Raw genomic sequence first — 19,996 nt, forward strand, 5'->3', positions numbered from 1 at the left:
TCTTTACTTGAAGCGGTGTAGGCTACGCGTCCGTGCGAGTAACAACTCTTTTCAGCTGGCGCAGATGAGGCACTAGTCCACATGGACCTTGGAAAATGAGGATCTGGAGAATGAGGCTATCGAAAAACGTCAAAGACCAGCTCTATGCTTGAAAATCGGCTAACACGACCAAACGGGATGAGCAGACCCGCCGGGATTGTCTCGGGAGGAGTGTGCAGGATTCACCCTGTGTTTCCCAGGACTTGCGCAATCATCTCGTTGGCCAATTGCTCAGGTAAGGCGAGCAGGGAACACTAGCTAGCTAGCCTAGCTGGCAAGGTGTGGTGGAAGGTGAAGCTCCATGAATATGGGTGCATGTAAGCTTTTGTGGCTGGTAGGATTGTCACCGAGGCACGACATTGCTCTTTTTCCCATTCTCCCTCTGTCTTGTGAAGTAGGAGTCATCGGACATATCCGTGACAACGTGGCACAGCACGCGGGCGTGTGCGCGCTTGAACGACCATCTCTAGCCCAAACTGGATTCGCGGACTAACTAGTCGTTTTCCACGATGCCCATGAAGCCGCAAACTGGGAAGGGTGTAGACGAGTTGACGAGGTAGCCCGGGAGCACAATGTGCACACTGAGACGTAGATCGTTCTTCGCTGGCATACTCGCGCCTGAGACATATTTGTTGTCGTCCTTCCGTCTTGAGACATGCTTCACGTACTTAATGTAGGTCGTATGTGGGTTTGTGTTTGTATAACCAAGCCCTAAACCTGTTGCCGTTAGTAAATGACTTATCAGGAAACAGACGGGTACCTGTCATTATCCAGCAGAGCAAACATCTCTGAAAGATCAACTGAATCTCGCCGCTGCCTTGATTGCTTCGTCTTTGGAGGGGGCCGAGCACCCACTTTACCTCCGGCAGCATGAAACGACGGGCGTGGCAAGGCAACTCTGCCCACGTTCAGGCACAACCAAGCTAGCATGGTACCTGCCTCCCAGTTTCTCGGCTCTTGTGCGGTTTCAAGCCGACTGAGCGCTTCGCTACCCAAAGGCAGCTTCATCCCTCCCGACAAGCAAAGCAAGCGCATGAGATGTATGCGTATGCGTATGCGTATGCGTATGCGGGCTATAACCCTGTTAGTAACCTCGAAGCAGCGGTCTGGGGATAATGAACGGTGGTGAGTGAGCCACGTAGGAGGAACCCCGGACGAGGAAAGGGAGATGAAGTCGTATCAAAAGGCCTGAAAGGCGGCTGGGAGGCATATATAACACAGCTATCACCAATGAAACCGTTTTCATTGCGCCGTCGAAGCTGGGACCCGGCAACATTTCCATGCTGCCCACAAAGTGGGACGAGATGAGGAGTCTGACGTGCAGAAGTGCTGGACTAAGGTAGGGACTAAACCCCTATGCGCCACATGCTTATGGGCTCGGGATGGAACGTCGTCACGAAACTGGCGGTAAAGGTGCGTGCCTGACTAAGGTACGTGGTGCGTGGCCCGGGACCAGACTCGGCCGGCGTGGTATCGGCGCGGCGTGGCTGGGGAATTGGAGACAGCCCCAAGACCTCCGCAACGGAGGAGCTATGGAAGCCACCATCATGAACTTCCAGGTGTGGATGAGTGCGGGATCTGGGCCGTCACAGAAAGACAGCACAGGGGTTGCACAAAAGGTGCGGCGAAGCAAGAATCCTCGCACAGCAGGACCCTCTGATATGTCTCTGGGATGGATGGAAAAAGAGACCCGGACACACAGACGGGAGCTTGTCCGACCCAGACGGATCGATGTTGGGGAGTGGAGCCACAAGCGCCGGCCGTGTTGTTGGACCCTTTTGTTGACTTGTCGTCCATCTGCCGGCCGGATCACCGCCGCGATGGTGCGCAGTATGCGGCCTTGCCTCGCCTCGTGTTGCCTGTTTTAAGTGCCCAGCATTATGAAAGGAAAGAATTTACCCTGGGATGGCGCTCAACCATGCTACCACTGGCGGCATTGGCCGATCGTCCCAGCTTGGCTTGGAGGGACGGAAAGTGTGATTCCAGAAAAAAAAGAAAAAAAGATATGTATAACTATCGGAGGATTTTGATATACCGGCGGCAGAGACAGCCGTGGCAGGATCAAGCGGGCATAACGAGAACATGTGATTGGACTGTGAGGCCGTCTGAGAGGGTGGTGACCGTGGTGGTGGTGGTGGTGGTGGTGGTGAACTTTAGGTGTGTGGGTGTGGGTGGTGTGAGTTGGCAACCAGACCGGGCATGTTCACGACGCTTGTTCCCACCTAGGTCGGCATGTAGCCCAAAGTATTTCTAGGGGGTCTTTTGGGTGGGGAGTACATGCTTCAGGTACCTGCTTCCGAAAGAGGCCAAAAGCAAGCAGGTTCCTGGGGTGGTCTTGGATCGTGGACGACTGGCATTGGACGACTTGACGGCCAGGTTGCCAAGAGCCGGGCCCAAGCAATGGGAAGCCGTGGAAGATGCAAAAGGGCGGGGGGGCGAAAATGCAAGGCCAGCTCAGCAGGCTGTGTACATGCTCAGCGTGTGGCCTATAGGATTATCCAAGGGCACCTCATGCCTTCCGAAAAGGGGGGTTTGGAGCGAAACAATAGGACGAGACAAACATGATAACAGAGACGCCGGAGAGGGAAGGTATAAGGCAAGCCTTGTACACCAAGTATACAGCCGAGAGACGATGTCTGTACATATGTAAGTGGGAAGGGCATGATTTCAACACAACCGCCACCATCTGGAATTGGGACGGATGTTGGGGATCTGGGTACATCATAGTATCCCCTCCTCCATCCTTGCTTGACTCCTTGATATGTATGTATGTATGTACGTGACTGACGGGATCAACGCCGAGCATCAGACTGCAACTGCGCATATCGATAGTTTGGAGGAGTAGTGTAGTATGAGCTGGCAGTGTGGCCGGTGTTCCGTCACCTCGTAACCATATCATGAATCATGACTTTCTGGTACTAAGCTCGGACAGGACATTTTGCTCCCCACGGAAACTGATGGCTGCATTTCGGAGGGATGAGCCCGAGTCTGGTGAAGGGAGGGGCGGTGGAAAAGCATTGAAAGCTGACGAGTTGGAGGCAAGAAACGACAAGAAGGAAGAGAGCACAAGAGAAGCGGTGGACTCGGATGAAGCCATGCCATCCATGCCTTCGATGCCATGACAAGCTGATAATGATGAGATTGGGCACTCATCCCGCAGTCGTCAGGCACAGCAGGAAAAAGAGCAGTTATGGACATGTCCATAGCAGGATTCTTGCGCATATAGGTTATCTCGACCGGTGATGCGTGATCCGTGGAGATGCGTCATGGAAAATTATGTTTTTGCGGCGCTTGGAGAGGCAAGAGGGGATGACGGATCAAGCTGAAGACGGCGATTGGAAGCTGAACGTCTGTCGCTATCAAAGTCGCGCGTTCAGTGTTTGTCATGGGACTCCATCTCGTCCATTCAGCTCACTCGGCATGACTGGCGGCAGTGTCCGTCCATCCAACGGAAGGAAGAGAGTAGCATCTTGTGTCCACGACATCCACATTTGATGGAAAGCATCCGAAGCAAGCAGACGGAAAAAGCCAGAGGGACAAGCGCAAGCGTCAACGCAAGCGCGAACGATACGAGGGCAAATCACGTCAGGCACATGTCGGGCCCGAAAAAAGGGAAAGAAGTGGGTGAGTGGAAGCGGGGCAATGGAGGAGAGAGAGAGGAAGAGGGGAGGAGGGGACTGGACCGAAAGGGGAGCCTCAACCAGTAGCTCTTTCTTTCTTTCTGACACATGCAAGTGCAGGTGGGGGAGGGGGGAAAGAACTGTGAAATTTGAAATGAAGATGCAGGACTGAAATGAGGAAGGAGAGGTGCGTGCAGTTGCGGGCGGCATGGAAAAGCTGTCTGTCTCTGGGCGTCGAATGAAGCCCGTTTGCTGAGCTATAACCTTTCTGATATCGATTTACGAAATCTGATATTGAACCATGATTCCTTGCCAGGAGGGGAACCTGAACAACAAGAGCTCCACGAGATGGGAAAGAAAAAAAAAAAAAAAGGGAAGAGACAGGGATTGTAGCGTGGCAGAGAAACATGCGAGCATGCCGTCCAGTGGACCACTCGCTGCAAGTGCGCTGAATGACAAGGAAATCCACCAATCTCCAACCTCACAAGGCATGACTCCAAACTTGCAGGCACGAGGGGAGCTGCTCCAAAGTGTGTCCCGCATTTCCATCCCAGCCGCCAAACCCAACTTGTAAATAAGTGGGCCTCCTGATGGACTGGGCTCCATATGATGCTATCCGTCCCTTACCCCACGTCCGGTACATCGCTCAAAGTCACCGTGATCATCTTGAGTTCACGGCAGCAAGGCAGAGGCGCCAGGCCGGCCAGCCCAGGGTGCAACGAGACACACCAGCTCCCTCCCGTCCGTCACCTCTCTCATGTTGCGCCCTCATCGGCTCTCACTCAGTCTTTCCAGTTCGGTGGGATGGATTGTGTAAGTACATGAGAACCCGATATCCGCCTCACCCACATGATGGCAACTTGCAGGTTGTTGTGAGCGGAGATATGATCTGAGGGAGACAACCAAGACAAACATCATCACCACCTGTTTTATTTTACTACATACTTCCACTCTTCTAGCCCAACCCAAAGAGGGAATTCTTCCACCCCCAACCTAGTCGACGACCTGCTGGGCACATAACCGCCGGGAGGATCCACAAGACTTGCTCGCCCTGTTATAACCGCTGTCCGTTGCCCTGCCTGTGTCCAAAACCAACCCTGTTAGTCGCCCTGCCCTGTCACAGTCGCAAAGTGTCGCGCTGTTGCTGTCACTGTCGACGACCATCCCGTCTCCGTCCCAGCCGTCCTCGTGCCCGACGGGACTCCAGTCCCGTTCCTTGCCCTTCGCCTGCTTCAGTTAGGTTGGGTCTTTCGGATCGTACTCTCCCCCTGAGGATCCATCCAGCTAAGCCTCGGAGAGCCATATCGACCAGGGCCATCAGGGCATGGTGTGGTGTCAGAACTTTTCCTAGCGACCGATCAGCATTCCTTTCCTCTTGCAGCTTGGTTCTGATTCACCTTGCGTGCCTGGTTTGAGGCGAGACCATCAACAGCTCCGCGTCCCTGTCACCAGGGCAAGGCAAGGCAAGGCAAGGCAAGGACCATTAGGTCGTTGAGCCCTCTTGACTCTCTTCACTTCAGGCCGTCAAGTCCCGACTCAACTCCAGGAATAAGCCAAAGACCATAACCATCAGGGCAACGAAACTCCGGGCTCGCTGTCCGTCATCTAGACATCCATTGCGTATTCTCGACTGGACCTCACAGCTGGCGATCAACCTTGCCTACACTACCCCCCTCTCCTCGGGTGCGGACCTCTATCCCTGCTCACTTGTTAGATCGTCTCTGGGTTTGCGACATCAACCACGCACGGCCAGGGCTCGCCTTGTTCCCGTTCCCAAGACAAATATACCTACATATCCTTTTCTTAGTCTTCATGAAAACATGAACTGTTGTACCCATCTTTGATACCCCAAAACAAGAAACGTTCCAAGCCGAAGGTGGTCCAGCTCCCATCCGTTGATATCTCATCCAATATCTTAGCGCCTTGTCGAGCCGAACCGAGCACCCCCGTCGCTGTTATTGGAACGCCAACCTCCGCCGTCGTCGGTAGTACATGGTCGACCACTTGGACCCTATATTGCATGGCCCCATTATGATATCCATGCAGCGCTCTCTTTCTTCGCCCACCAACGTTCAATCGTCGCTGCGTATGTTGGGGAAACCAGAGGATCATTCCCCAAGGTTGAGCTCTCGAGTCCCGTTGCGCTAACCCACGTCCTTCTCACGAGTAGCTCCATCCCCAGACCAGTCTCCTCCGGCAACGTCGAGGTCGCCAATTTCGCCACCTTCGGAGAGTCATGTGGACGCCCTGCACTCACGAGCACATCGAACCAAGAGCCCGTCTCGCGCGGCCAAAGACGCAAACATGAGCCGCCGTAACGACGACCTGTCTAGGCGCGGACCTGGTCTGCAGATGCCTACCACTCTTCCCATCCGTCCCATGCCCACGATCGACCAGGGCACAGAGCCGTCGCCAGCCCCTACTCCCAAGGACTCATCCGACAGTCTCAACACCAATATTGCAACCGCCTCTTTGTCCTTGCCGGATGAGAAACCAGCCAAGCTCAAGTTCCCGCGGCCGTTGTTGTCTGATGTTTCACTTTATACCCAGCCCTTTTGGAGCCCAGAAAGTGAAGGAACAACCTTGGAGGAACTGGCCCATGTTGTTCGCCTGTCCAAGTACCAGGAGCGCAAGCGCGCAAACACAAGGATTCGCCTGCAAAGGAACCTTATTTCGACGGCACTTTCTGCCCGTCTCATGAGGTCTGGTGAGATGGCCCATCGCAGCCTGGTGGATTGCTTCCGTGGAGACGACAAAAAGACGTTTGCATCCTTGTACAATGCAATCATCGACGTCCGCAAGAGTTGCGACGAAACCCGTCGATATGCGATGCTCGAGCCCGATATGGAATTGGCGCAGGCGCCAGGTCTCACGTCAACCGACAGCGTTGACACACCCACGGGATCAATTGCGGGCACCACCCCAGCACCAGGGACTGTTCCATGCTTCCTCAACGAGCTGTCTTCTGAGTCGCGAGAGGCTTTGTTGGGTGTTCTAAACCAAATCAGAACGAATCCCGACTATCTGGCAACAAGAATCAGTTCCTTGAAAAGCACCGAACTGGCGGCGCTGACAAAGTTCCATCAGACCATGGAGCCAATTGAGTCGGTCCTTCCGTATCACAGCCGACCAGCTGGTCGTGGTACTTCGGCTATGTCGGGCTCTTCGAGTGCTGTCGGTTCTACCTTCAGTAGCTCCTCGAGCGCAGTGGGCGCCAATCGGCAGTCGGCTCAGGAAAGAAGCGCCATCGAGCGGCTTTTATCCTTCCAGAGACACGATCCCATGTCGGCCTTGGTATACACTTGCTTTGCTAACTCTGCAGGTCCCGACAGCGCCGAGGACCAGCGCAGGACGGCCATCTGGGCGAACGTCTGCGCTCGGTTGATTTCCAACCCGGCCACTGGCAGTGAACAGACTGTCATGTCTATCTGCAATGTTTGGGTTTCCATGCGCGGCTGGTCCGGAAAATCCAACATGGAATGGTATCTTATGAAGATCCTGGAGGAAGGAGCCTTTCTGCTCGACCGAGCCGAAGACCAACATGGAACCCGGTTCAATATATCGGATTGGAGTTCCAAGGATCAGATTGCCGCGGAGGAATTTTATGCCAAAGCTGTGGATGAGCTGTTCGAGGTCATTGACGATGAAGACAACACCGGTATCCCCGAGGGACTTATCGAGCTAGGGAACGAAATCATCAAATGCCTGGAAAAGAAATACCTCGAAGCGACCCGCAAGTGGCTTGTGGCCAAGTTCTTGTTTTCCACCTGGCTGCTCGGAGTCATCATCCACCCAGAGGCCTATGGGATGATGGCGGACTATCACATCACTGAATATGGGCGACAGAAGATTCTCAAATCCGTTGCCATGAATGCACAAAAACTCGTTATTGACATGCTCCATAGCAAAACCCCGGTGTCGATCCCACCCAAGATCCGAGGGCACATTGAGAACATACAGAACCGGTTTAGAAACACAAAGTATCAGCCCAAGACCCGCCTCTTGCCCGCTCGATCCATCACGTCCCTTCGAGAAACAGCAGAAGTTCATCCGTATCTGGTCGTTAGCCCTGCCGATTTCGCTACCATTGCCAACGCCCTCTTCCCAGATCGAAGACCAGCCTCAGTTCACTCTGGAGGCCGCCGTTCTGGGGCGCCGTCTGTGTCCAACTTCTCTGTGGTATCTCAGCCCATGTCTGTGAGGACAGCCCCTAGCACGCAGTTCGACGCCTTGTCAATTGTCAGCACCAGTGCCGGCTCGATAACCAGCGATATAACAACATCCCGCGAGCCCCTTCTCGAGGAAGGGCCCGGTTACTCTCCTCCGGCTTCAAGCGCCCCAAGTTCTTCGGTCAACTACGAGGATGACGGGTACCGTCTTCGTCTCGCCTTGCATGAAATGTCTCAGGTCCTCGGACAGGACGTCTTAAACGGCTCCTGCCACCCTTGCGCCGAGCGCTGGGCGGTTTTGTTTATCTCTGGCAACGGCAGCCAACTTTCAACGCACATGACCTTCGATCCCGATGATGAGGTCGATGAAGAGGCCACTACCTCTAACACAGATAGCGAAACTGACGAGACTGACAACGAACGGCCGACACTGTACCACGATTATCACCAACTCCGAGACGCGATCCTGAAGTTGGTTCAGGAATATGAGATTCCTCAAAATCTGGAGAGCAGTGGCATGCGAAAGCAAACTTTTAGCAACCGAGCGTCGACACTCAAGAAATACAGGTCCAAAAACCGGATGGCCAACAATATGGGCAGCCGGAATCCATACAATAGCTGTCGTTCACGAGACCCGAGTGTTACCAGCAGTCTGTCTGACACTTCCAGCCGGGGAAATGGCAAGGGGAAAGAGTTACCAGAGGCCGCGGAACCCACGTCACTCCTTATCGCCATGCTAACAGCCGCATCCTCCCAATCACGAGCACAATCTGATTTCGTTAACGCCCACCTTTACTGGAGGACACTCCAACAGCTAAACGCCCTTACATCCGAGTCTCTGCGCAAGGATGGGTTCTCAACATTGCTCAACATCTTCTCCCGTGGCCCACGAGACTCGATCCGCAAGTCCGCCGCCGCTATTGAAGAATACGATGCATGGCTTATCTGGCTGAAGCAGAGCCAGGAGCGCGCCGAGGGTCTTATCGATTCAATGATGCGCCGGCTGCGTGCCCTTCGTAACAAGATGTGGTACGTTACCGATGTACGCAACTCCGCACCTTATGACGAATCACGAAATGTTGCAGTCGCCCTCAAAACCATGGGCATGCCTCACCGTTGGAGTTCGTTCCAGCGAGTCAAAAGCAGGATGCAACGTGGCCCAGCCTCCAGCTACCTCTTCAAGACCGAATCCCAGATCTTGGATATCCTCGCGGCGCCCGAAGAGCAAGGTGGACCCAACAAGCTCCGTGACGAGCAGGCAGAGAAAACCGCCAGATGGCTGCAACAGTATGAGGTTGAAAACTTCTGTTGCGGGGAGGAGAGAATCCATCGCTTCTGCTGTGAGGTTGACAGCTGTATCAACAAACTGCTCGGTGACAGTATCGTCGACGGGCCGGTTCTATGGTCCAGTGAACTCTTCACGCGGGATAGGCGAAATCTTGAGAGTAAGCAGGTCAACCGCCGTGACCGAGACTTGGACACCCAGTCAGTCTCGTGGGATGACTCCATCAGTGTTATTAGCGAACCTGAAAGGAGATTTACCCCGGGAATTCGGGGCCGATCATCCAACACCAACCTGCGAGCTCTGTCTGGTCATAATTTGAGTCAGCTGTCCTTCGATTCTAGCCGCTTCAGCTACTCACGAGCTAGCACGGCAATATCCGAACTTGACGGCTCGGACTACTTCGGTGCATCATCCCCGGTGCATCAGATCGATTCTCGGGAGACGTTCTGGTCACCCTTCCACCGCCGGCCTACATCCCCGAGTACCGTTACGTCCAGGGCTCAGTCGCCAACCACGAGCATAACTAACTTCTCTGGCTCCTTCAACCCTCCCAATCATCACACTCTCCCGTCTAACTCCCAGCACTCGATAGGTCGGTCTGGCGCCTCAGTGTCATCTTCCAGTGAAACTGTCTTCCAGCAGCGCCAGTCAGAGGAGAAGGCTCGCTTCCTCGGCGAACTCCGCCAGACGCTTACCAGTCTTATTCTCTCCGATCTCGGTAACCTGGTATTCTCTCGCGGTTCGGAAACGGACGCGTGGTTTGAAGGTCTAGGTCAGGATTGTATTGATCGCCGAGAAGCCATTCAGCGCCGCAACCGTGAGGCCCTGGGCAAGGAGAAGCGCAAGTCCGCCGGCAAGGGTGGCCTCAAGCAGCGGATCCTTGAAAGGAAGAAGAGCTACACCGACCTCCGCGATGGAGTAAGCGAAAAGGGAGCACCCGAGACACAAAATCCTGTTGCCGAGGCAGGTGGCTCGGGCAGTGTTCACGGAAACGAGAATACTACCCCTAACGAGCCCTTATCCGGACAGCGGTCCAACCGCGACGGAAAGAAGGAAGCAATGCCTGATTTCCCATTCATGAAGTCCTACCAGAGACTCTTGCGGATGTTCTGCGTGCATCCCAACCCATATGTTAAGCTTAATGCCCTTCATGAGCTCCAACACTTGATCAGCGCATCCCTGAATTCGGGATCCCGGCGCTCTCGATTGGCCTGGGCGCGGTCTGATCCCGGCTCTGCATCTTCGACCACCGAGGAGCACGGGGCCCAAACCCGATCGCAGCCTATCGACGACGCGATTGACAGCTTCAAGGAGCGGCGTTCTCACGCGCTCATGCAAGCTCCAGCCTTTTCAGGCAGTCATGGGCATAGTGGTAGAGTGCCGGGCGGCGGACGAGAAGCCGACACGCGCTCAGTTGTGTCGGTGTACCCTGCCAACACGGATGCCATCGCCAATGTCCTACAGAAGCTCTTCCGTGATTCATCTATGCGTCCCAAAACACTCTTCCGCGACTTGCAATTCATCGCCGCCTTTGTCTCTCCCACCATGCTTGACAAGACAGAACGAGGCAAAGCATTCTGGGACGCCGGACTTGCCGCACTCAGTCTCAAGCAAGAAGTCTGCCGGACAATGGTCGAAGTCGCAGACGAGGTAGTTAAGAACTTCACCACGACTCGCAACGACGCATACGACCACCGGGCTGGCAGCGGAGCAGGAGAAGAGCCAAGCGGCACGCAAACACCCACAGCCGACAATCCATCGTCCCCGTTCAACTCGCCGCCATCCCCGCTTCCTCTCACCACTCACTCTCTCGCCGACGCTGCACGCATGTGGACCATCACGGCCAAGGAAGGCGATCCCACTGCGCAGCGCGAGCTGGCTATTTTTTACTTGTCCAACCCTGAGCTGGTCGAGCGGACCACTCTGCCGCTGAGCAAGCCCCGGGAGGTATTCAAGCAAGCTGTTATTGACAAGTACGGTGGCGGTGGTGGAAGATCAGGTGCCGGTGGAAGCAGTTCGGATGAGAGCGCCAGATTTGCAGGAATGGGAATGGGCGATGTCAGGAGCGACCCGGCATTGATGTGCTTGGCTATCCACTGGATGGGAGCAGCAGAGAGTGGAGGGGATGAGTTGGCGAAGACTTTTATGGCGCAGCAAATGCGTTGATGTTTTGACTCCGGGGACGGAGTAAGTCGAGAGGCATGGGCTTCAACGCCTTGGGCCGCATAGCTAACGTGGTTCGTGTGAGTGTGTGTATGCGTGTGCTTGTTGGACAACGGCTGGTCACTTCTGGAAAGTTTCGTCCGGCTTGCTGTAGTTGTTGCTTTTCTCTGTCCTCCTGGGTTGATCATTTGAAATCTCTTTGCCGCTACTGCTTTTGGAGGCTCCCTTTTTGTTTTGCTTATACCATCGCCGATATGCCAGGCAGGTCTTACATACCACCATGTACACTCACCACAGTCATGTTTTCTCTCTTCTTTTCTGGATGAAGGTCAGCGTTCAACACTTTTTTTTTTTTTTTTTTTTTTTTTTTTTTGGAAATGCTGCTGCGCAGCCTCGGGTCGGATTTTCTGTTTTTCTTGTCAGCTTGAATACCCCTTTTTGCGTATACCATTCCCCATCATCATCCTTTGTCTTTATTGGTCATGTCGTGTCACGTCATGTCATACAGTGTCTCTTGTACAGGTTTTCTTTACATTGGGTGGTTATCTGCTGTTTTGTCCCTGTTTATCCGGCCGCTTGAGTGCCTACCATGTTATGTACCAGGAGGGAGGGAACGCAGCCAACAATGGCAACTGTCTAAGAGGCGCACGCACACACACGCGGGCAGACTTGCGGGGAATATGTGTAGATTATGATGTATGAGCTATGAAGCAGTAAGATGGGAGGAAGGGGGTGTCACTTCCGGGGAGTGCAGAGGGGAATTGGAGGTAATGGAAGGGAACGAATAAAATATAAAAGACCACTCCCGTTCATCCTTGTGTCGAGATGTGTGATTATATCGAGCTAAGTGACCGGGGCTATTGATACTGCACAACTCGAATACCGCTGTTGGATATGTCCCTCAGACTTGATTTGATGGCAGGGACGAAAGTCATCTGGATTCTCTTTGAAATGTGCCTTACCACAAAACAAAACCTACTGATTGGCTTACGGGATCTGAAATAAAGATGAAGGTGAGTGTCAACAAGAGGAAGAGGAAGATGGGATGATGGAGAGATGGGACGAAGAGAGGGTTAGGGTTTATGCGTTGGTGTATCTGTAACAATTCTGGCGGGGGTGGTGGGGTTGACCCAATCGCTCCCGAAACAAGCAGGCGGCGGCAAATGGCAGAAGCGTTGCCGCCGTGGATTTTGAGTCATCCATTGCCGGGAACGGGGGACCCGACTGGGGGCGCGCGGTCCGGCCGCTACTGAGTCGAATCGGGCGCCGCCGTTGCAGTAAGTACATAGCCCCAGGTGTCTCGGAAAAGTTCCAAGTGGATTGATTGATCAGAGGAGTTCCCCGTCCTCCGTCTCCGTCTCCGTCTCCGTCTCCGTCTTGCGCCAGTCCTCTTCCAAGACTCGACCGCCGACGACTCCCCCAATCAGCCCAACATGCCTACCATTAACGTTGACAAGTATCGCCTCTTTGAGGAGCTTGGCGAGCAGTAAGTTTCCCTGTGGTGGTCTTTTTTGAATTATCACGGTTACCCCGCCATGGTGTTTTGACTACTTCTATGGACGGACACAAATCACTTACACGCTTTGCGCCAACCACCACAGGTTCACTCCCGACACCTTCCAACAGCTCTGCTTCGAGTTCGGTATCGAGCTCGACAAGGACACCGAGGAGGATGAGACGCGCCCCAAGGACCAGGCCCCCGAGCTGGCCATCGAGATTCCCGCCAACCGCTACGACATGCTCTGCTTCGAGGGCATCGCCATGTACCTGAACATCTTCCGCGGCAAGCAGACCACCCCCAACTTCAAGTTGCTCGACATCCCCGAGGACAAGATGCAGAAGATCACCGTCAGCCCCGAGACCGAAAAGGTCCGCCCCTACGTCGCCGGCGCCATCCTGCGCAACCTCAAGTTCACCCCGGAGAGATACGAGTCCTTCATCGGCCTGCAAGACAAGCTTCACCAGAACCTGGCCAGGCAAAGAACCCTCGTCTCTATCGGCACCCACGATCTCGACACCATCCAGGGCCCCTTCACCTACGAGGCCCTCGCCCCCAAGGACATCAACTTTGTCCCCCTCAACCAGACCAAGAAGATGAACGGCCAAGAGCTGATGGAGTTCTACGAGTCCGACAAGCACCTCGGCCGCTACCTGCACATCATCCGCGACAAGCCCGTCTACCCCGTCATCTTCGACGCCAACAAGACCGTCTGCTCGCTGCCGCCCATCATCAACAGCGACCACTCCAAGATCACGCTCGACACCAAGAACGTCTTCATCGAGATCACCGCCACCGACCAGACCAAGCTCGACATTGTCTGCAACATCATGGTCGCCATGTTCTCCAAGTACTGCGACGAGCCCTTCACCATCGAGCCCGTCAAGATCGTGTCCGAGCACAACGGCACCACCCGCGTCACCCCCAGCCTGCACACCCGTGTCATGGACGTCGAGGTCGATTACCTCAACCAGTGCTGCGGCCTTCAAGAGTCGCCCGAGTCGCTGTGCAAGCTGCTCGGCAAGATGGCGTACACTGCTGTCCCCGATAAGGAGGACGCCAAGCTCATCAAGGTTTCTGTGCCTCCTACCCGTGCCGATGTGTTGCACGCCTGCGATGTGGTATGTACACCCCCAAATTACTTCCTTGAAATTTGTTACAGTACCTAACTCGTTTGTTACAGATGGAAGACGTCGCCATCGCTTACGGCTACAACAACCTCCCCCGCACCTCCCCCAACCAGGCCTCCACCATCGGCAAGCCGCTCATGATCAACAAGGTGTCCGACATTGTGCGCAACGAATGCGCCATGGCCGGCTGGATCGAAGTCATGCCCTTGATCCTCTGCTCGCACGAGGAGAACTTTGAGTGGCTCAATCGTGTTGACGACGGCCAGACCGCCGTCAAGCTCGCCAACCCCAAGTCGGTCGAATACCAAGTCGTGCGCACCTCCCTTTTGCCTGGTCTGCTGAAGACCCTGCGCGAGAACAAGTCGGTACGTTTGCCGCTCAAGATCACCGAGGTGGCCGATATCGCCTTGAAGGACGAGACCAAGGAGCGCAAGGCGCGCAACGAACGTCACTTCGCCGCGGCTTTCTACGGCAAGACTTCGGGTTTCGAAGTGGTCCACGGCCTGCTGGACAGGATCCTGTCCATGCTGCGCGTCAGCTTCGTCACGCATGAGGAGGACCTCCATGGCAAGAGCATCGACTACAAGGTTGCGGAAAACCCGAGCGAGGAGAAGGGCAACGGGTATTTCATCAAGGAGATTGACGAGCCCACCTTCTTCCAGGGGAGGGCGGCGGCCATCTATCTGCGCTTGGGAGGCGAGACCAGGAGGATTGGCGAGTTTGGTGTGCTGCATCCGACTGTGCTGGAGAAGTTTGACTTGAGATACCCGGTTAGTGTGTTGGAGGTTAATCTGGAGGTTTTCCTTTGAGTGAGTGAAAGGAGGGGGAAACGAAAGGGTTGATCTACGAGGATGATGATGACAAGAAAAAAAGAGTGAAAAAGGTTACATGTACTTGTGGAGAATAGAGAAGATTTTCAGCTGTTTGTTTGTTCAGATCCGCCCTCTCCGTTAAGTTTTCCTCTGTATCGTTGTGTCGGCCAACATCCATACGATGGACAAAGTTCTTGGGTAAGTTCAGCCCCCCTGTGATGGATGATGTATCTGGACCACGTCCCGTGTTCTACCCGGGGGGAGTCATCGATGTACACTTAACATAGAGATAGGTAGGTATTCCAGGGCGAATAACTTCCCGTCGTCTTGTCTTCAGGACGTCTTGCCAAGCGGCAGATAGATAGACTTCCAACCCACCATCATCGACAACTCGACCCTCTTTCATTCTCCTTGTTCAATATTAATGGACTCTACACTTAAGTCTTCCTGGCCATGCTCATTTAACTTTTCGACGGGACCGTAAACCACCACGGCCGTGGCACCGGTCCCTAAGGATCTTCTCGTTGCCTGAGGCCATCCAAGATCTATCGCTTTCGCACTCCTCCAGCCTGGGTTGGCATTTCGTTCGGCAACAATGTTTGGCCTGTCTTACTTTTGAGCTGACTGCATGGTCTCCGCGGCTCAAGCGTGATGGCTGCGAGATCTTGTCTCCCAGATCTTGTCTCCCGCGCTTACTTCCAAAGCTTATGATGTCCTCTACTGATGCCATCACTCATCAAAGTCCAGTTCTGTATGACCGTGGTAGAGCAAGGGACCTGGAATCACAGCACGGGATGGCATGAGCGTATCTGCCGGACGGGAATGGCAGTCATCCGTCATGGCAATCTTTGTGGAATACACACAGGGCGGTTGTTTACTAAGAGCAAAAGGTACCTAGATTCATCGTCCTACCCATAATCACAACATCAAGGCTAATCCATCACCTTTACATCAAGTCATTTAATCTTCAATTCGCATCTTTGTGATGTTGAATCAACAAATTCATAGGGTTTACATGGATGTTTCGAAATAATGGCCTGTTGCTCTTGGGAAGAGGTGATGCCACTTCCTGCAATGCAGATAGCAGCAAGCAAGCAGGAATGCTTCCGATCACAGCACCACCAGTGCTTCCCGATCCACGCCCGAGGTTGCCATGTTTTCCATGTGCCAACACCTGTCTCGGCGGAGGACGGGAAAGCCAAGCTTGCGAGGAGGGCTTTCGCACCTCTTACCTCCCAACACCACCTCTGTCAGCCCATCTCGGCAGCCCGGCCTTCCATCACTTTGCGATCGACATTGTGTTGACACTTGGTATTCCCCCCCCATTTCTGACGCAGATAGACACACAAGCGTGAAATCGACCAGTGTCCTTCACTTCTTCTTTTTCTTCTTCCTTCGTTACCTCCTCTTCCCCTCCGTGGGGGGAAAATTCCCGGTTCCCCTCTCGATGCCCTCCCTGGCTGCATCTCTCTGATTATTTGGTTGTTGAAATTAGCTTGAATGATTACGTTTGGCCCTCGATATAGCTTCCTTCTCGCAACTGACTCGGCGAGTAGTCGTCTACGGCGGGCAGGTTCAGATCCTCCACCAGCAGCCAATGCTCGAAAAGTAGAAGACGCCCGTACACTCCAACAGTTGACCGCCAACGCCAGAAGAAGCACCAAGTTGCACGACCCCGGGGGAATTGACAAATCTGACGACCTCTTTGGTGGTATCGATCTCAGCAGCAGCAGCAGTAGCAGCAGCAGTAGCAGCAGTATCGATATGCCTGGCTGGAGATATGCCTTTGCTTTGTCCAAGGATGCGGTCAAAGCCGCTACGCCGCCGGGGACCGTCGTGAAGCTTGTTGGTATGGTTACCTTACCTATATATACTCCCCTTCCGTCGCCCCTCCTCCCTATTGTGCCCTCCCCCTCCCCCTTACTACCGCCCGATGCCTGACCAATTTGACTGACACCCCCTAACCTTCGCAAGAACATAACCATACCCATAACCATAACCAACAACCACTACAACAACAAATCGACTACACCCAATTCCCTATCCCCACCTCCGACCCTTCCGACCCCCTCAACTGGGCCCGATGGCGCAAACTCTCCTGTCTCTGCAGCCTCTGCTACTACGCCTTTGTCTGCTCCTTTGCCTCCGCCTCGCTCGCGCCCGCTTTAGGGGTATGGAACGTCTCGTTTCCCTCAGACCCACGAGGAATCGAAGAACTCAGTCGGTTGACTTTTCTGAATGTCCTCGTGCTGGGACTGGGTAATATCTTTTTGGTGCCGCTGGCGAATGCGTATGGGAGGAGGATCGTGTTGGTGGGGAGTGTGTTGATGCTGTTTGTTGCGACTGCTTGTGGGACAAGAGATACAACTGGGTCTGGGTCTGGTGGAACGGGGAGGGGGAGGGGGGTGGGGATGGGGATGTATGAGGGGATGTTGGTCATTAGGATCTTTCAGGGGTTGGGGAGTAGTGTGTCGGAGACGCTGGGGCCGGTGGTGGTGGGGGAGATGTTTTTTGTGAGGGAGAGGGGGAGGTGGATGGTAGGTCTTTCCTTTTTATTTCGAGAGAGAAAGAAAGAAAGAGGGCGAGAGACAGATGGGATATTGGGAAAGTTTATACATGATGCTGATGCTGACGACCTACTTACTTAGGCTCTGTATACCGCTTCTTTGGCCGGCGGATCGGCAATAGGAGGGATATGTGGAGGATACATTTCCACGAGATACGGATGGTTCGGTATCTTTTGGGTGACTGCCGCTTTGACAGGAGTGGCGTTGCTGGCAATGGTGTTCTTAGTTCCGGAGACGCTGTTTGAAAGGGGACCCCCGTTGTGTTTCCCGGCGATTGCAGCTGCTTGTCGGAAAGAGAGGCATAGACATCGACATGGACAACATCGAAATCACCACCGCGACATCGCGGAGGAGGAAAAGGAGATTGACGGTGGTGGTGATGGTGATGGGCAGTACCGCCACAGCACCCGAAGATCGAGTGTTCGACGATTTTATTACCAACCAACTCGCACACCGTATCTCAGCTTGGGCACATTACCGTCCATACGAATGACGATGCCGTCGCGATTCATCACCTCGGTCTATACCCCGCTGAACATCAATACAAATCAACCTCAGTACTTCCGGGACTATTGGGATCCACGACTAGGGCTGACTTGGTACGAAACAGCCTCGGAGTCGGAGGATGAAGATGAGTCTGAGGAGGAGAGGTTCTCGATGGGTGGTCACGGGAGGGAGTCCTCCTTGCCAACGGTTCTACGGCCGCCGCCACCTACAGCAGCAGTAGCAGCAGCGCAAGGAGGACGAGATGTGGCTGCCGGTGGTCTTTTGCCTTCAGGAGGAATCTCAGCACGACGAGCCACCGCCCAAAGGCCTCGCTACCGCCTCTTTCCTCCTTCCGAGGTTGACATGCGTCCAATCCTGTGCCACGAACCGGCACCACCCGGGAGAGACACTAACGATCATTTAAATCACTTCTTCACCCACGGCGGCGGCGCCTTCATCCCCCCTTTCAACAATGGTGATAACTCGGTCTTTTCTTCCATTCCTTCCTCACAAGATCCATCCACCACCCACTACGAACCCTACACCTACCTCCGCTCCCTCCGCTTCTTCTTCCTCTTTCCCCCACGCCAGCAGCGGCCGCCTCCACCGCACACCCACACCCACACCCCTTTCGACCTCCCGTTTCCCGAATTATCCCCTTCTTCCACTTACCAGTACTCCTCCCCCCATCACAGTTTCAGTCCTAACCCCAACCCCAACCCCGTTTTCCGTCCCCGTCATAATCCCATCCTTAAACCCTCCTTCTTCCATTTTGATTCCTCCCCCTCCCCCTCTCCCTCTTCTTCTTCCATCCCCCTCCATCTACTTCCCTTTTATACTACCCCCAATCACAAATCCCTCTGGCGCCATTTCTTATCTCCCATCCTCACCCTCCGTCTCCCAGCCGTCTGGATCGCCACACTACATTCCTCCCTCTTAATCGGCTCCGTATCTGTGCTCTCAACACTCGGACCTTCGCTGCTGGCTTCAGCGCCTTATTACTGGACTCCAGACCATGCAGGGGCGGTGTTGTTTGGGGGCGCGGTGATGGGGATCGTGTTGGGGGGTTGTTATGTTTTTGTGGTGGGGGATGAGAAGATGAAAGGGGGGGTTGCTGGTACCTCGGAGGGAAGGGCTAGAGGGGAAGGAGGGGGAGGAGGGGGGGGAGGAGGAGGAGGAAGCACTAGGACGGCAAGGGGAAGTAGCAGTAGGGCAAGGAGAGGGGAGAGGGGAGGAAGGACAGGTGGGATGAGATTGGAGAGAATCAGAAGCTGGGGGGAGAGGTTGTTTGGTAGCGGAAACAGTGACTACGGTTATGCAGAGGCGGAAAGTAGGTTGATGGTTGCGATGCCGGGGTTGGTGATTGCCACGGCCGGGTTATTGGTTTGGGGGTTTTGCGGGGAGTATGGACCTGCTTTGGACGCAGCAGCAGCTGCTTCTGCTGCTGGGAATAATAGCACAAGTGGGAGTGGAAATGGGAATGTCACGGTGGGTGTGGGACCGGGACTGGGCAGTGGGAATGGAGGAGGAGGGTATGGAGTGAATAGGTATAGTTGGCTCGGGTTGATGTTTGCGTTTGGGATGGTCGGCTTTGGGATGGCTGGGGTGCCGGGGGTTTGGTTTAATTATGTGAGTCTTCCTTTCCTTCCCATCAGCATATCATTCTCCCGAGGATCCCTCATACTAAACTCACAACAGCTCATTGACTCCTACGCCAACCTCGCATGCGATTGCTTCGTCATGATCTGCATCTCGCGCGGCCTCGTCCCCTTCGTCTGGACCTTCTTTGTCAGCGAATGGGTTTCAAAACAAGGGTATCTGATACCCTTTGGTGGGCTCACAGCAATTTTGGGCGTGCTTTCGCTGTTGTTGATACCGGTTATTTGGTACGGAAAGAGGACGAGGATTGCTACGGCTAGGTTTGTTGTTGGGAATCAGTGATGGGGCTGTGATAGGGACACGGTACATGAAGTTGGAGTCAAGAACGCCTTTATAGTTAGCTCGATGGAAAGGAATAAACACATACGACCATACCCACTGGAAAACTCGGGATCCCGTCCGCTCTCCCATAGATAAGCCAGTGAGGGCCAGACTAGTAGTTGGGTCGGTGACGACCAGCGAATCCCTGGTGTTGTATGTTTTTCCTTGTCTGCTTTTTTTTTTCTTTCTTTTCCATTTTCCCCTCCTCACTTCCCTTCCTCGTTCTCCTTTATTCTTTCTTCATTTT

At 54.2% G+C, this 19,996-nt stretch overlaps 4 protein-coding genes and 1 non-coding gene across 6 annotated transcripts; 4 read left to right on the forward strand and 1 right to left on the reverse strand.

Moving 5' to 3' along the window:
• Window positions 1–96: 96 nt before the first annotated feature.
• On the reverse strand, window positions 97–1,181 carry NCU11128 (hypothetical protein). The gene is made up of 2 exons (XM_001727982.1): window positions 900–1,181; window positions 97–756 (listed from the first exon to the last, which is right to left on the reverse strand). The coding sequence occupies exons 1-2, from the start codon at window positions 1,072–1,074 to the stop codon at window positions 533–535; spliced, it is 399 nt and encodes a 132-aa protein (XP_001728034.1). The 5' UTR covers window positions 1,075–1,181; the 3' UTR covers window positions 97–532.
• Window positions 1,182–4,586: 3,405 nt separating this feature from the next.
• NCU08889 lies at window positions 4,587–11,617 on the forward strand. Of its 2 annotated transcripts, XM_011396442.1 has the most exons (2): window positions 4,626–5,745; window positions 5,830–11,617. In XM_011396442.1, exons 1-2 carry the CDS (start codon window positions 5,652–5,654, stop codon window positions 11,277–11,279), a joined length of 5,544 nt encoding a protein of 1,847 aa, XP_011394744.1. In that variant the 5' UTR covers window positions 4,626–5,651; the 3' UTR covers window positions 11,280–11,617. The 2 variants fall into 2 exon arrangements, with proteins under 2 accessions (XP_011394743.1, XP_011394744.1); XM_011396441.1 differs by having other exon boundaries at window positions 4,587–11,617.
• Window positions 11,618–12,439: 822 nt separating this feature from the next.
• Window positions 12,440–14,883, forward strand: NCU08888 (phenylalanyl-tRNA synthetase subunit beta). Its single transcript, XM_953733.3, has 3 exons — window positions 12,440–12,762; window positions 12,878–13,895; window positions 13,958–14,883. Exons 1-3 carry the CDS (start codon window positions 12,710–12,712, stop codon window positions 14,711–14,713), a joined length of 1,827 nt encoding a protein of 608 aa, XP_958826.3. The 5' UTR covers window positions 12,440–12,709; the 3' UTR covers window positions 14,714–14,883.
• Window positions 14,884–15,426: 543 nt separating this feature from the next.
• Window positions 15,427–19,710, forward strand: NCU08887 (hypothetical protein; the record flags this gene model as incomplete). Its single annotated transcript, XM_953732.1, has 5 exons — window positions 15,427–15,467; window positions 16,243–16,565; window positions 16,691–17,253; window positions 17,365–19,398; window positions 19,468–19,710. The coding sequence occupies 5 exons, from the start codon at window positions 15,427–15,429 to the stop codon at window positions 19,708–19,710; spliced, it is 3,204 nt and encodes a 1,067-aa protein (XP_958825.1).
• Window positions 19,711–19,793: 83 nt separating this feature from the next.
• Window positions 19,794–19,909, forward strand: NCU15613. The gene has a single exon (XR_897923.1). It is a non-coding gene; the product is annotated as a 5S ribosomal RNA (ribosomal RNA).
• The last annotated feature ends 87 nt before the right edge of the window (window positions 19,910–19,996 follow it).

This window comes from Neurospora crassa, linkage group V, assembly GCF_000182925.2.
Source record: "Neurospora crassa OR74A linkage group V, whole genome shotgun sequence".
In the NCBI taxonomy this organism is placed as follows: domain Eukaryota; kingdom Fungi; phylum Ascomycota; class Sordariomycetes; order Sordariales; family Sordariaceae; genus Neurospora; species Neurospora crassa.

Bases quoted from the DNA above. Each gene is read 5' to 3' on its own strand.
- NCU08888 (XM_953733.3), top strand. From the start codon at position 12,710: ATGCCTACCATTAACGTTGACAAGTATCGCCTCTTTGAGGAGCTTGGC. The intron at 12,763-12,877 runs GTAAGTTTCCCT...CAACCACCACAG, and splicing joins TTTGAGGAGCTTGGCGAGCA to GTTCACTCCCGACACCTTCC. The intron at 13,896-13,957 runs GTATGTACACCC...CGTTTGTTACAG, and splicing joins TGTTGCACGCCTGCGATGTG to ATGGAAGACGTCGCCATCGC.
- NCU08889 (XM_011396442.1), top strand. From the start codon at position 5,652: ATGGTCGACCACTTGGACCCTATATTGCATGGCCCCATTATGATATCC. The intron at 5,746-5,829 runs GTATGTTGGGGA...TCTCACGAGTAG, and splicing joins CAACGTTCAATCGTCGCTGC to CTCCATCCCCAGACCAGTCT.
- NCU11128 (XM_001727982.1), bottom strand. From the start codon at position 1,074: ATGCGCTTGCTTTGCTTGTCGGGAGGGATGAAGCTGCCTTTGGGTAGC. The intron at 757-899 runs GTAAAGTGGGTG...TAACGGCAACAG, and splicing joins GTCGTTTCATGCTGCCGGAG to GTTTAGGGCTTGGTTATACA.